Source organism: Nicotiana attenuata, chromosome 8, assembly GCF_001879085.1.
Source record: "Nicotiana attenuata strain UT chromosome 8, NIATTr2, whole genome shotgun sequence".
Lineage (NCBI taxonomy): Eukaryota > Viridiplantae > Streptophyta > Magnoliopsida > Solanales > Solanaceae > Nicotiana > Nicotiana attenuata.
The window spans coordinates 42,633,210-42,648,411 of NC_031996.1; the positions used below are offsets into that span (position 1 = coordinate 42,633,210).

Genomic DNA, 15,202 nt, shown 5'->3' on the forward strand with positions numbered 1-15,202 from the left:
AGTTAACATCACATCAAGATTATAAGCTATCAACATACTGAACCAAAATGGTGTCAAATTAACATGGACAGTCAGTGAGAACAGATAATTATTGGATATCAATACAAAGTTACCAACCTGATGTTCATTGCTCCTGACACAAGACAAAATGATATAATCTTTTTCCCTTCCTTGAAATGAATCTACACTTGCAACCTGAAGAGAGGAATTACTCACTTTATAGGAAGAATTTAAAGAGAACCATAAGTAGCCCCTCTATTCACACCATACCTCAATTTCCTTGTAAAGTTGCTGCCTTAAAGCACCATTTCTAGACATGTAATTTACGATGTATGCTCGTTGACCCTCATATGGTGTTATAACTCCAATCTGGCAAATTACATGCAAAAATAGTTACATACAAATGACTTAAACTCTTAGGTACTTTTGATTTCTGAAAAAAAGGGAAGGACAGTACCGAAAAGCAAACTTCCCTGCCATTTTTATGCATATGGTAAGTAGGAAAGGGTGAGTGAAGTTTTAAAAACTTAGTAGTAGGAAAGCTTTCTTCCAAATTAAGTCTTGCTAATTTGAAGGAGCGTGGTTTCTCTTGAACTTCCCTTGTCCTTTTAAACGAAAAGTTATTAAATAGTATAAGCTTGAAAATGATCTTCCTATCTCTAATTTTTATTCTGCCGAAATTTTGCAGCAACTTCCTCGGCATCCAAAGGACAAGTTAAAAAACTAAACAACACCATACCTGACTAGGGACTACACCACTCTTGAGGAATGTAGTGACTATCTTCTCAACGTTGGAAGCTTCTGTTCTATTCAGATAAGAAGTTCCACTGGCACTTATCTCCTCTTGTCCCATCTATAGAGATTAACAACTGAGTATGACTTCATATAACAAATACACAAAATAGAAAGCGGAAAAGAAATCGTCAACCTAATTTCTACAACACTTAATCCTTAGTATCTTCATTGCCATAGCAGTAATATCTAAGATAATCAAATGAGAACAGAAACAAAATATATCTTCTTCTCACTCCAAAAAGGACAGCAAGAAATCAGCTAGACCAATAGAGAATACCTGGACATAAAAGAACATGGGACGGTTGGGTACAGGCCAAGGAAAATCAATGCCTAATGATTGCCTCTCGTTGATGGTTACACCATTTTGAAGAGTACCTTCATAAAAGCTATTTGATGGGAACTCTGATAGTGCAGGATGCATACGATATTGTACCTGATATTGCATTTTAATGGACAGCAGAACCAACATTATACATCATTTGAGGAAAATATAAACCCTGTTGTTACGCAAAAAAAGGAGGAAGGAGAAGAGAAGGTATAAACAAACAGTAAAGAGGGTCTGAATGGCATACATACACGACAATAAAGTTAACTGTAATAAATCTAAAGAGGAAGGAACAGTCAATCAGGAAAAGTAACGTAGCCTACTCAGAAAAGCAAGTAAAACAGGTTCTTTTACTGTCAGTTCATTCTATAAAATACTAAATGCTGTTCAGCTGCTGCAAGCACAAAAGTGGCCTTGGCAGATGATCTGGAAGACTATAGTCCCAACAAAAGTGACCTGTTTTGGTTGGCTAGTATCTCATGAAGCATGCCGGACTCAAGCTTGTGAATCTGCAGACCATATTTTTGTGCATTTTGAATCTACTTGGCGGGTGTGGACCATGTTCATGGCTAAATTTGGCATCCATCAGGCAAGTCGTACGAAATTCAGGAATGTGTAGAGTGCTGGGAAACTGCATGTCCAGAAGCATCCCTAAAGATCTGGAGAGCTATTCCTCTTAGCATATCTTGGACTATATGGAAAGAAAGAAATAAGAGGTGTTTTGGAGGCAAGTAGGAGCAGCTGCAGTCTGTGAAATATAGTTGTTTGCATTATTTGTACTGTTAGAAAGATGGAAATGTTGTCAGAAATTTACATAACATGCTGGACATACTAGACTGCTTAGGATATTAATGTTTTTAAGCCAGCACTACCTCTGTATTTTCACCATATCATCTTGATACTGTTTTTAATAAAATCTTCACCTTATAAAAAAAAAATCAGGAAAAGTAAGGCAGCAGATCCCTTTGATAAATTGAATTGGTCATATCTAATATCTATCTTGAGGAAGATGGGCTTTGGTGAAAAGTGGATAAAATGGATAAGGTATTGCATCTCTACTGTTAAATATTCAATTTTAATTAACAGATCCCCTGTGGATTTCTCCTCTCCTCAAAAAGGGATCAGACAAGGTGATCCACTCTCACCCTTTTTGTTCATATTAGCCATGGAAGGTCTACGTAAGATGTTGGAAAAGGCCAGACAAATGCAGTGGATTCAGGGTTTCAGAGTTGGCACCAATGCTGGGAATACAATTACTATATCTCATTTACTGTATGCTGATGATACTCTTATTTTTTGTGAGGTAGAAAGAGCACAGCTCCTATACCTGAATCTCACCCTCCTACTCTTTGAAGCCTTGTCAGGATTACATATCAACAAGCTGAAAAGCACTATCTATCCAGTCAACAATGTGAACAACATAGAAGAGTTGGCAGGAACTGTGGGTTGCAGCATTGGGGCACTTCCTACCACCTACTTGGATCTCCCATTGGGAGCCAAATTCAAGAATTGTGAAATCTGGAATGGTGTTGTAGAAAAAATTGAAAAGAGATTGGCCACTTGGCAAATGCAATATTTATTTATGGGAGGTAGATTAACTCTTATCAGCAGTGTACTTGACTACATACCTACCTATTATATGTCTTTGTTCCCAATCCCTAAAAAGGTGTTAAAGCAACTGGATAAAATCAGAAGAGATTTCCTTTGGGAAGGGAATAACAGCTCTCACAAATTCCATTTGATAAAATGGGATAAAGTCATACAGCCGAAAAGCAATGGAGGACTGGGGGTCAAAGATTTAGCAATCCACAACAAAAGTATGCTGATGAAGTGGCTATGGAGGTATGCTACAGGTGAGCCAAGTCTCTGGAAGAAGGTGATTGATGCAAAACATGGGAAAAGAGACAACTGGAGCACTAAAATTGCAAATGCCCCTTATGGTGTTGGTCCCTGGAAGTTTATTAGCAAATTGAACAATGATTTTTTCCAGAAGACCCACTTCAAACCTGGTAATGGAGAGCACATCAGATTTTGGAAGTACATTTGGCTGAATAACACAGCCCTCATGGATGATTATCCTAACATTTTCCAAATTGCCATGGACAAGAACTCCACAATTGATAACTGGGATGTGCATATGAGAAGGTCTGTCCAAGATTGGGAAATGGAAAGTTTGATGGAAATGCTAGCAAGAGTGGATAGCTACAACATTGATGAAGATCTTTCAGACACTATGTGTTGGGGTAGCAAGGATATCTTCACAGTCAAAGAGTGTTACAAAGCAAAACTGCACTCAAATTGGGTGCTTGATGCCTGGCCATGGAAATTGATATGGAGGACCAAATTAACTATTAAGGTTATATGCTTCAATTGGATTGCATCATATGAAGCTTGTCTAACACAAGACAACCTTATCAGGAAACTGTCAGTCATTTGTTCCTGCACTGCCCAGTTGCCACTGATATATGGAATATGTTCTACAGTATTTTTGGTCTAAGCTGGGTTATGCCACAAAATATGATACAGGCACACATTAGTTGGAGTTTGTGGAAAGTTGATAAGGCCATCAAGAAAATCTGGTTGATGATGCAGCTATTTTTTGGTTTTATGGACAGAGAGAAATAGAAGATGTTTTGATGGCATCTCAACTTCAAATCACTCTCTCAAGGCAAAGTGCCTACTTGAACTTTTTTTGCTGGACAAAACTGTCCCCTGTAATTAGTACTGGTCATTTTTTGGAATTTGTTAGTACTCTTGTCCTAGATTGACACTTTGTATAGGGCCTAGCTTCTCCTTTTTGTTTTTGCCTTTGTAACTAGGCCTCCCGTAACACTATGTAACTATGCATCTTCTTGATGCTTTTTTAATGGAACACCTTACTTCATAAATAAAAAAAAAGGCAGCAGAGTTAACTATGACTGTTTTTGTCAGGCAAATGAAAAAGGCCACAGTTGAATAGCATAGAAACTCAACAGCTGAGTTGTAAGTTTAAGCAGGATAGCAACTCGCTATTTCCGCAACACAATTTGGTATGAAGCGGGGCGGGGGGGGGGGGGGGATCACATACCCTTAAAACTAGAAAAAATTTCTTCTTTTATCCTCCACATATTGAAGAAAAAAACAGTGTCCCGTTGAAGAAATTTTGAATGCTAGTGTCTCTAACCCCCCCACTCATAAAAAACATTTAAAAAAAGAAAGAAAGAAGAAAGAACTGAGTCTTCAGAAAACACGAGCGCTTTAAATCTCTACACAACATTATGAGGAATAAGGCCAAAAACTGGAACACACAATTCAATCTAACCTCATAAATCCCAGAAATGTTAATGCATAAAAAATCGTCCAGAAAATCACCTGCAACCTAATTGGCTTCACTCCCAGCAAAACAAGGCGTTCAAACAGAGATTGAGCAAGTCCAGCACGAGCAGCCTTCTTGCACATAATGACAGGTCCAAGCTGGCAGTGATCACCAACAAGGACAACCTAGCACATAAATTACAGTAAGCATCTGCCCATCCGTATAGCATACCTTAATATGAAATATATTGCAGTAGTTACCTGCTTTGCTCCAAGAACCAAAGGAATAAGGCATTCAGGTTCAGCTGCTTGAGTGGACTCATCAATGAGCACCTAACATGAGGGCACATAGAAGAGATGTCGAAACCAGCAAGGAAACATCCAGATGAATAGAAAAACACACAAAAATGAGGAAAAAATAAACGGATAAGAAAATGGAAAAAGACCTAAAGATCCTCAACATCTTATTCTAAGGCGAACCAACCTGACGGAATCTGAAATTCGCCAATCTAGGATCTCCAGCACCAACACAAGTGCAACAAATCACGTCAGCACTTTGAGCTATCTCCCTCTCTGTTGCCCGCTTCAGAGCTTTATATTTCTTCTCATCACTGCTGGAGAGTTCTCCTGAACATCGATAAATCAAATGAATTTGGATAGTGCGCACACATTTAGCAATGCTGCTAATAAAAGACCGAGTATGATCATAGAAAACCAAAGACTTCAAGCTAACAAATCCTTACACAAATCGAAACACCAATATCCATGAAGCATAAACAAACTAGAAGAGAAAACCAACCTTGTTCATCCTTCAATTGCTGTAACTTGTGAAGTTCACTCTTCTCGGATGTGTCAAGATGACGAACCTACATGGACAAAGGATTATAGAATGAAAGGAGAGAAAAAGATATACATGCACTGAAAGGAAACTTATTCATATTTAAGACTACCTTTCCTTATAAAAAAAAGGGAACTTATTCATACAAGTCTGAAAAATAGCAAGAACTAACCTGATAATGAAGGGTTAAATGCTCAACAGGAGAACTGACAGCTTCTCTTGACTTAGCACAGAGCCTGACAACCTGAGAGAAAAGAATTCAGAAGAAAAAAGCTGAAATATCATATATTTGATGACGTTTCTGCTAATACTTTTTAAGTTCTCTTTCTTTTTTCCTTTAGTTGTGTGGTTATATAACAATCAGCAAGATGCCTTCAGATTATGGAAAAGCACTCCTTCTAACCAGTCAAAGGAAAAGGGACAGAGGCGGGGGGAGGGGATATGTTATGTCAAAAAGGCAAGGAAGAACAGTCCAAATTCAGTAGGATACCTCCATTATACAACAATGAGTGCCAAAGAAACAGGTGTTGATAACCAAGCAAAAATAGTGACTGAAATTGTTAGGATAGCTCAATGAAAGCTATCCAGCAGAAGGGGATACACACACAAATGCTAGTGCCTCACCTTCAGACCAGTAGCACTTATCTTCTCTGCTAATTGGTCCACAGCCACATTACTGGGTGCACAGACCAAAACCTGATGAGAAATAGTCAAAGAAACAATAAGGAACATGATCAAAATCAAGAGTTTAACATTGAAAACAAAGTCAACTTGTATACCAATTAACTTACCTGACCCTGGCCTTGCTTGGCCATATGATACACGATGGCAGCCGAGGTAACAGTTTTCCCCGTACCAGGCGGACCTTGAATTAAACTGACGGGCTTCTGGAGAACACTTTTTACAGCGAAAACCTACAATACAAACATGTATAATAAGACAATATTATTCCTCTCCCTTACTCATTTTCTTCTATTGGAGATGAAATGAGGCGAGCATTTATTTTCCTTTTTTCTTTTTGGGGGTTGGAGCAAATGGATTTCAGGCACCACCTTCACGCCAATTAACTAACAGCTGAGGGGAGGGAATATTCATAAGAAGAGGGAACAAACAAGACCACCGGCAAATTGGAAATAGAATTCTGGCGATGCATAGTTCCACATGGTGACATTCATGATGCAAGAAGCTAAAATTTTCAATAGCAAAATCTCAAAAGTCCGCTAACATGACCAGGTGCAGCTATATCTATGCACAAGTGTGCACATGTATAAAATAAATCCCATAACATCTCTTTCTAAGGAGTGCACTTGCGACAATCCCACTTGCCCAAAGTACATACTAAAAATATTCCTGAAAAACGGGTAGAAGCAAGATATATATCGAAACTAGATAGATAAAACTGCTGTTTGAGAAACAAGAATAGAAGCAGCTATAAGTTCAAAGAAAGAGAGAACCGCCAACCTGAGATGCATTAAGCTCTGGCAGACAAGGAGCACCGAAACGGCGAGGAAGTGTATTCCGGACCATCTGCATCTCAACTTCGTGACCTAACAGGTGATGGTAAATATACCTGAGTGGTAGAATCAACGAATCAAACATAAGTATTCTCATCAGAAAGTTATAATCTGGCTGACACAAGCAAAGTTATTTGCTAAAATTCCACACGTATGGAAAAACCCTACAGCTACACAACAAGACTGGACCGCAAAGCAAGGTGAGTTATCTTAACATTCAGCAACAGCAAAGTAAAGCAGAAACACTCTATTCTTTCAACATAAACGCATAAATCACAGCATATGAATACTCACAAGTCAGAAAGAAAATATGAGATGTATCTATTTACGAATGCAAGATGTAAAAGTACATATTTGAGCAGAATAACACAAATAAGAGGAAAAAAAGATATCACTCACCCACTAACACTTGTCTCGTCCACTGCAAAAGTTTTTATTGCGGTCTGCATCCTATCAAAGCTCGTACTCTTCCAAACAAAATCAACACTGAACCCATGGGTCACATCAACCGGAACTCCCTGCAAGACAGGAACATTGCGACGAATAAGAACACATAATGCGAAGTAACTTTTGGGTTAGTCAGGAAAGGATGACAAGAAAATCCTAAAACTAATGTACCTGACTGGCACGAAGCTCAAGGGCAACCTCTTCTTGAGCAGTTAATTTTATCTGAAAATGGACGAAACCATTCACCTCAGAGTGTCTTAGTCAAAAAAAGGGCCAAAAGACACAAATATAAATGCAGAATAATGCACTTCTCCTTCTGACTAAGTCATCTTGTATGTGTTAAGGGTGTTTACAGCCTTAAGGAGACTCCATATCCTTTCCCTTCTAAAAAGAGTGAGAGATCAAGACAAAGGTCCATACCACATGGCCCACTGACTGCCAAGCTGGATGAGCTGCATTCCCTGAATAACGCAATCGTAGCTCATCACCAGGTACAAGACGTAACTCATTGTCTTCCTAAAAGAACAGCACCCTATGTTCAGTCGAGGTGAGTCAAGACACAAAAGAAATCCCACTTCAAGAAAGAATTGGCTATGATAGAAATGTAACATCACAAGAACCTCATGCTTAGAGTCAATAGAGAACTTTATGAGGATAAATTATACCTTCGCGAAAACAAAATATGCAACGCGCTTCTTGTTGAGACCAATATCCCATCGAACAGTGATGTTATCTTTACTTTGAGACTCTTTCATCATCTACCAAATAGAAATAAAATCCGAAAGCTTCGTCAGTTAAGCAGTATTAAACCTTAACAAAAAATTATACAAGGCGGAGAAAAAACACTATCAGCATGTTATTTGACACGGAAAGAACGCATCTTTCCCAAAAGGAAACAGTGTCTTAGATTGATCGACTACAGAATTTAAGCAAAAAAGAGAAGTATCTCATAATTTAGAGACTACACGCATTTAGGAGCAAATGCAAGGTTAATTATCACTTAAGACTATCGGATAGACCCTACTAACATGCAACATAGTACTTCACCAACGAAAAGAAAAGGAAGCCCTACACTATCGAAAAGAAAAATATAAGGTAAATGATCCACTAAAGGAAAAACAATAACATTTTAGGATGAAACAAAAAGCCAAAAAAAGAAGGAAAATACTGCACTCAAAATTCAGCAAGTAACATCTAAATGGCTCACATACCTTATCATAGTCAGCTTCAAGATTGATCAGCGGTGCAAATATGTTTTGATACTACATTAGAAGGATAAGCCAGACTTAGTTAAAATGTCAACCACAGAAGTTAATGTATACAATCCAGGGCAAATTTACAGAGCATTCACTATACATTAAATGCTAAACAAAATAGGATAGCAATCTCTACTAGACACCTGATAGGCATCTTCATACTTCAATCCAACAGGCTGGGGTTCATCATCAACACCTGGCTTCTCAAGATCTTCCAGGGTAGCGTCAGGATTTGTCTTCCACAATTCTTCAATTTTGTTTATTTGTTGAGCACTGATTTGGCGTGCCCGCAACTGTTCTTGCTCAGATGGGACCTGCAGCAGGCAACAGGTTATAGAAACAGGAGGGGAGCAAAACTCATAAAGCACCATAAGGGGAAACAAGAAAGCGTAACCCAAACCTTAACGAGCCACTGCAAGAAACACCTGTCATCGATAAGGGGGCACCACTGACTCAGATCCCAATTCATGTCCTTCAATGCATTAACACTTAGACACGGTTCCCTACAAAGAAGAACAACGACACTCTCTGTCTTGGCAGAGATGAAACCAAGAAGAAAGACATTCCGACATCCACAGTTGTAGCACTCCAGAATTGTTTCTCCCAGTGGACTGTCTTTATGAAGACATACCTCCTTGTGTTTTGCTCGAACCTATGGTGAATGTTGTAGAATAAACTTAGTAAATTCCAAGTGTCTTGTTTCTAAAGTGAGAATGACAGATGTGCCAACTACAGGAAAATCCAAGAGTACAGCTGTCAAATAAATATAGCTCTTAATATATTTTAGTCAATGCATGTAGATATCCCATTGTTTATTATAGTATCAAGAAAAAATGTAGCACGCCGTTATGTGAATGTGTCCTATCTTATCAGGTAAACTCACATCTAATGGACATTGAACATTTAAAAAAAATATCAAATAGAGTAAATCAACTCTCCTTAACAATCAGCAACAGCTTGATAAAATAGTTCAACTTTTTTCTCTACATCTAAGAATATGTACTTGCGGAAGAAATAAAATCTTCAAAGAGAATCATGTTATCACTTATCAGAACAAGAAGAAATGGACACCACAGATTATACGCCCTCGAGCAACTCCGGAGGCTACATGATTATTAGCATTCCAAACAAAAGACTCAGGTCTAAGAAACAATGGCTTCATATTTCCAGGGTTGAATACCCATTTCCACGTCCGACAGAAAGAACTGAACTGAGAGAAAATCTCATCCGTAACACTAAAGTCCCGAAAGGGAAAAAGAGCATTTTAAGAGCCACAAAAGATTCTTCATCAGGAGCGACCAATAAGTTCAGTTCCTTAAATTAACAATAGTATTGGCACGCAGTCTCGCTTTCTGATGGTAGAAGGTTTTTATGACTAACCGTTATTTTCTTTCATTGTTGATCACCTTACTATCTTGTTGTTTTTATTCTGCTTCTATATGGCTTTTTGGTTCTGTCTCTTCTTGTTTATATTTTCATTAATGTGGTTCTTATGCTTTCCTGAGCCGGGGGTCTATTGGAAACAGCCTCTCTATCCTCACAAGATAGGGGTAAAGTCTGCGTACACACTATCCTCCCCAGACCCCACGGGGTGGGATAATACTGGGTATGTTGTTGTTGTTGTTGTTACTGCTACTAGTGCGCTTTAACCCAAACTGGGAGTTGGTTGTCTGAATCCTCTTACACTATTTTCAGTTGGACTTGTTTGATTCCACCTTTCAATAGTTTGTTTTCCAGTTCCTCAAATTGCAAAAAAACTCAATTTTTTAATATATTAAGAAATTAATAGTAAAGTCTTCTGTTCCGTAACCCATAGAGTGGAAGTAAATCCAATGTAGCAGATTTCACACAATCCCCGCCAGCTGTAGTAATTATCATCATCCTTGAAAGCCAAACTATGGGAGCTCAGTTCAATTCATTTTTTCTTTCCACTTTCAACCAGAGGCAGCAACATCCGTCGTTGCATCGGACCAGAAGGAAAAACAAATCAGCAGGTCTGAACAAATTTGACAAGCAATGACTGAGGTCATCACACCTCACGCCATTTCGTTGATAAGTCATAACACCTCTACAAGCAAAATCAGATAATGAGATATCAAGCAGCACTATGTTCACAAGTTTAAAGCTTTCATATTCCAAAACACACTTCAGAAGTCTTATGACTCCAATTTGCTGGTTCTAACATATCCAACAGCTTTAGATAGACAAAGATAAACAGAAACAAGTGAAATAAGCTACACATAATGCTGACGCTTCACCTAGTTCACTACCTTGGTTAGCGCTCAACACTACTATTACTCACAATTCCTTTCTGATAAATAAGTAAGAATCATTCACAATTCATACTACCTTAAACATCAAACAGCATAGGTGAAATTAGCTAGTCATTTGTATTGGGAGAAAACTACAATGGATCTAGTCCTTTTGACACATTTTTTGTTGGGATGACACTAGGATTTGAAGCTGAGATCTCATGGTCCTTTTGGCACATTTTCCATATTCAAATAAATTAAGTATTATGACAAAACGCACAAAAAATGTAAGCATACATACCAAATGATTAACAATATGAGAACCCGAAGTGTTTCCTCTCGAATTACAGAACCATTTGCGGCAAGATGACACGTTGCACCTAACTACACAAGCAGGATTCGCTACTCCACAGTACTTGCAAGCATGTTCAACAGCAAAATCCCCTTTCCCATACTCAAAACTCTCATCATCACCAGTCTCTTCAAAATTTAACCCGCTCATTCCCGCCGCCAATGCATCCACCGCCACCGCTGCCGCCTTATTACTACTAATTTTACTATTACTATTTCCTCCACCACCGCCACGTGATTTTGCGGAAGGAGAAGCGTCGGATGACGACGGTAGCCGATCAGGAGCTTCCGAGACTAAGGAATCGGAAGGCGTAGGCCACGCAGATGACCGAATTGGCTGCGAAAGCTCGTGAAACTCAGGGTAATCGAATTCCTCTCCCTGTGTGTTGAATTCCAAAAATGTATAGGCATCGTTGCCCGTGTCCGGCTGCGACGCCGTATCGTACAGATTGTTCGCCGGAGAATCCATTTTCCGATCACACTACTCCTTAAAAACTGTAATAATCACATACGAATTCAGGTTAGGGTTAGGGTTTAGGAATTTGAACGTGAGGAAGAGAAACAAAAGGGAATTTGGATTTACAGGTTTGGAAATGGAGGGAGATGACAGAGAGAAATAGGACTATTTGTATGTAAAGGTGAGTGACGAGGACCGAGGAGGAGGTGGAGAAATGGCGGGGGTCACGTGAGATAAGACTTGGTGCTCTGCGTGATTGGGTGATTTCGTCTGGTCTCGTGACTATGAGCACGTGACACAAGGTGGCGCGTTCGGCACGTTCGGCGCGTTAATTTCATCAGAATAGAGTGTTTCCTTTTTCTGGACATTCACAACGTAGGCGTAATAATTTACATTATCTACCTCAAAAAGTCATTTTTTAGCATTTAGTTGTTGGAAGTATTCTTTTGTAAAAATATTCTATATCACGTGGGAAAATATATATGTGGAATTCATTTTAATTTTAAATTTCATATGAATGTTCCATCAATATTTAAAAATGATGAATATCAGTTTTTATAATTCAAAAATTTTCATCAAAATATTACGTAACTTGTTAAATTTTTTTTTGGTAAATAAATTTTGTATTACCAAGTAAATTTTGTACAACTAAAAACAAAGAAAGAAAAACAGACTGAAACTAGGCAAACAAGCCTCAGCTCCAGATCAAAAACCAGCCCAACATCTCCTCTAAAACTACAAAATTCATCAGCACCCTCCAAACAACACCACCAGGCTTAGAATTATGGATAAAAATTGAGATCTTTTAGTCTTCTAGCTAATCTACCCCTCGCAACACCTTTACAAAAGTTGTCTTGAATAATCTTCTTGTTACTTGCTCCATTTGTCTTTGTTTGTGCCACATATAATACATGTTTCCAGCAAAAGCCATTCGAAACACCTCAGTCCTTGCACTTCTATCTTTTTTCCATTAGCTACAGCCCATGCCAATTCATTTTGTCAATTCATAGCTCTTTATTTTGGTATGAAAATCCATTTTGGTGCACCAAAGTTGTTCCATATAAGCTTCCTCCATGGAATCTTTTGATATGAATCCCTCAGGTTTGAATAATACCAGCTTTGTCTAGATACTGCTTAGCTTTAAGCACCTTTCTCACCTTCCAAGAAGCGTGTTACTGTTTGACCAAAAAGTATTAGGCTTTTTGTTAAACTAATTAATAAGAAAATAGAGGATAAATCCTAGCCAAGCATAATTAACTCTATATCAAAGCACATTGAATAAGAAAATAGGATATAACCAAGGTCATACACTTTTTAAGATTATAAAAAGTATCAAACGTAAATGATAGGCTTACATTCTTGACGTATAGTGAAGGAAACCTTCTCTTGTTTTTCCTCAGAAGTCTACACCGGTTCTTCTCTCTCTTTTCGATGAAGGAAAAAGCCCCCTTTTCTTGTTCTCTTACCTCCTATATATATAGTGAGTATCTCTTACCTCCTATATATATATAGTGAGTATTCCCTTTTGTCCAACGGTCCCTAGCCAGAATACCCTAATCTCGTGATTGTTGATCACGCCCAACTCTAGTCCTAAAAAGGATAAGCGGTCGCTGCAAATAAAATTCGGTCTAAAAGTCCGGAGTCGAATCCCACAGAGAACTAAGGCTTAGCTATATCTGTTTAATATCACTAAGAAGACAAGTTTTGAACAATTTTCTAAATTATAAAGATTGAGATTTATATTTCTAACTAATTAACTAGCAAATACTACAAAACGGTAAAATTATCAACTAACGAGACAAAGGGTTGGGGACTAAATTAAGGAGGTCTAGAGTTATGATTTCCCCAATTATCGGAATCCTTCTAGCTATGTTCCCTACAATTTCGCCAATGTATTCTCTACTGATCGTGAGCACTTTAGGTGCCGTAATTCTCTCTCGAGCAACTACAACAATTTACTAGACATATTCTCTCGAACTACGCTAGTTGGCTTTATCTAACCGCTCATTATGACCACGTCAAGGCTTTGTTATTTCTAAACCTACCTTTAAACTATGGCTGTCCAACGGGACGGGCCGGCCCGTCCCGTCCCGCGACCCGTCCCGGTCCCGTCCCGTCCCGCTAACCCGCCTGTTTTTTTTTTTATTTAAAAACTAGCCGTTAGGCAACAGCTTAAATTGCAAAAATAGCCGTTGCCAACAAATTAAACGGGATGGGCCAATGTTACGCGGGACACGGGACGGGACGGGACGCCCGTTTCGTCCCGTTTGTCCCGCGTCCCGTTCCGTCCCGCTTCGTCCCGTCCCGTCCCGCGTCCCGTCCCGTCCCGCCTGTTTTTTTTTTTATTTAAAAACTAGCCGTTAGGCAACAGCTTAAATTGCAAAAATAGCCGTTGCCAACGGTCCAAAAAGCCCCCACACCCCCCAAAACACCCCAACCCCCCCCCTCCCCCCCAAACTTTTAATATAACCCCTAAGTTTAATATTTGACACTTTGGCCCTATTTTCTACTATAAATACCCCCCATTCTTCTTCATTTTTTCCCACAAAAAATCAATCTTCTCTCTCAAATCTCTTACATTCTAATATTCTATATTATTCTCTCAATATTGTTACTATCAAGTGATATCTTTCAACTTTCAAGTATTTGGGCAAATTTTTTGGAGCAACTTTCAAGCTTCAAATTAATTCGTCAAGTATTTGGAGCAATATTTCGGGTAATTTCTTCAAGTTTCAATATTTAATCACGGTGCACTCGTTCCATCTCCTAATTTTAATATATAATTTTTGCGTATCATTTTAGTGCTTAATTTTTGTGTTTACTTTACGTGTTATATTTTCGTATTTCATTTGTGTGTGTAATATTTGTGTTAGCTTTTTTAATTTAGTTTCGTATTTAAATCATGGCACCTAAAAATGTATTTGGTATGTTTAAAAAAAGTAGTAAAAAAAGTAGTAAAGGTGAAAGTAGTAGTAATCCTAATCATAACCCTTCTCCTAGACCCCCTAGAGTTAGAAAGCATATTGATGAAATGACTCATGTTGATGAAACTTCATTTTCTCAACCCCCCACATTTTATGATGTTCATGTCGGAGAACAATTAGATCATGAAACTTTACAAAGACAATTTGGCAACGATATTTTTTTTGAGGATGAAGAAAATGAGGATGAAGAAAATGAGGAAGAAGAATTAGACGAAACACCCACTAGTCCCGCAACACAAGCTCCAACTCAGAGTCAATCTCAGTCTGGAGCTTTACCCCCTGTACCCCCTGTAAGGGGTAAGCCTAAGGTTGAACGTCCCAAAACATCACTTGTATGGAATTTTTTTAAACATGACAAAGTCAATCATCGTGCTATCTGTGAAAAATGTAAGCAACAATTTGCACACTCATTAAGTGGTGGGACGGGGGGGGGTTAACTAGACACTTGAGAAGTGCTCACAAAGATTTATGGATAAAAGCTAACATAGAAGCCGGAAAAATTATAGATCCTACCATCAGTACTGGCACTCCTAGTGGATCTGGTTCTAACCAAATTCAACAACAACTTGACCCTGCTTCCGGTCATATTTTACACAAATATAACAAAGATAGAGATCGTGAGAACTTAGCAAAAATGGTGGCGGTCTGTGGCTTACCTTTTACTTTTCCTTCTCACCCTGCTTTTGTGC

At 38.5% G+C, this 15,202-nt stretch overlaps 1 protein-coding gene across 1 annotated transcript in view; it reads right to left on the bottom strand.

Moving 5' to 3' along the window:
• The window catches only part of LOC109231340 (regulator of nonsense transcripts 1 homolog), a 16,189-nt gene extending 4,295 nt beyond the window's left edge, over positions 1–11,894 (bottom strand). The window contains exons 1-20 of the mRNA XM_019396974.1: positions 11,023–11,894; positions 8,870–9,121; positions 8,613–8,783; positions 8,425–8,475; positions 7,879–7,971; positions 7,634–7,729; positions 7,385–7,435; positions 7,166–7,284; positions 6,714–6,822; positions 6,044–6,166; positions 5,877–5,948; positions 5,425–5,496; positions 5,214–5,280; positions 4,899–5,041; positions 4,676–4,747; positions 4,472–4,600; positions 1,073–1,228; positions 740–853; positions 271–369; positions 118–195 (exon numbers count right to left, since the gene is read on the bottom strand). Of these exons, the coding sequence (XP_019252519.1) occupies positions 118–195; positions 271–369; positions 740–853; positions 1,073–1,228; positions 4,472–4,600; positions 4,676–4,747; positions 4,899–5,041; positions 5,214–5,280; positions 5,425–5,496; positions 5,877–5,948; positions 6,044–6,166; positions 6,714–6,822; positions 7,166–7,284; positions 7,385–7,435; positions 7,634–7,729; positions 7,879–7,971; positions 8,425–8,475; positions 8,613–8,783; positions 8,870–9,121; positions 11,023–11,541 (2,586 nt within the window). The 5' untranslated portion in view covers positions 11,542–11,894. The remainder of the gene's footprint in view (positions 1–117; positions 196–270; positions 370–739; positions 854–1,072; positions 1,229–4,471; positions 4,601–4,675; positions 4,748–4,898; positions 5,042–5,213; positions 5,281–5,424; positions 5,497–5,876; positions 5,949–6,043; positions 6,167–6,713; positions 6,823–7,165; positions 7,285–7,384; positions 7,436–7,633; positions 7,730–7,878; positions 7,972–8,424; positions 8,476–8,612; positions 8,784–8,869; positions 9,122–11,022) is intronic.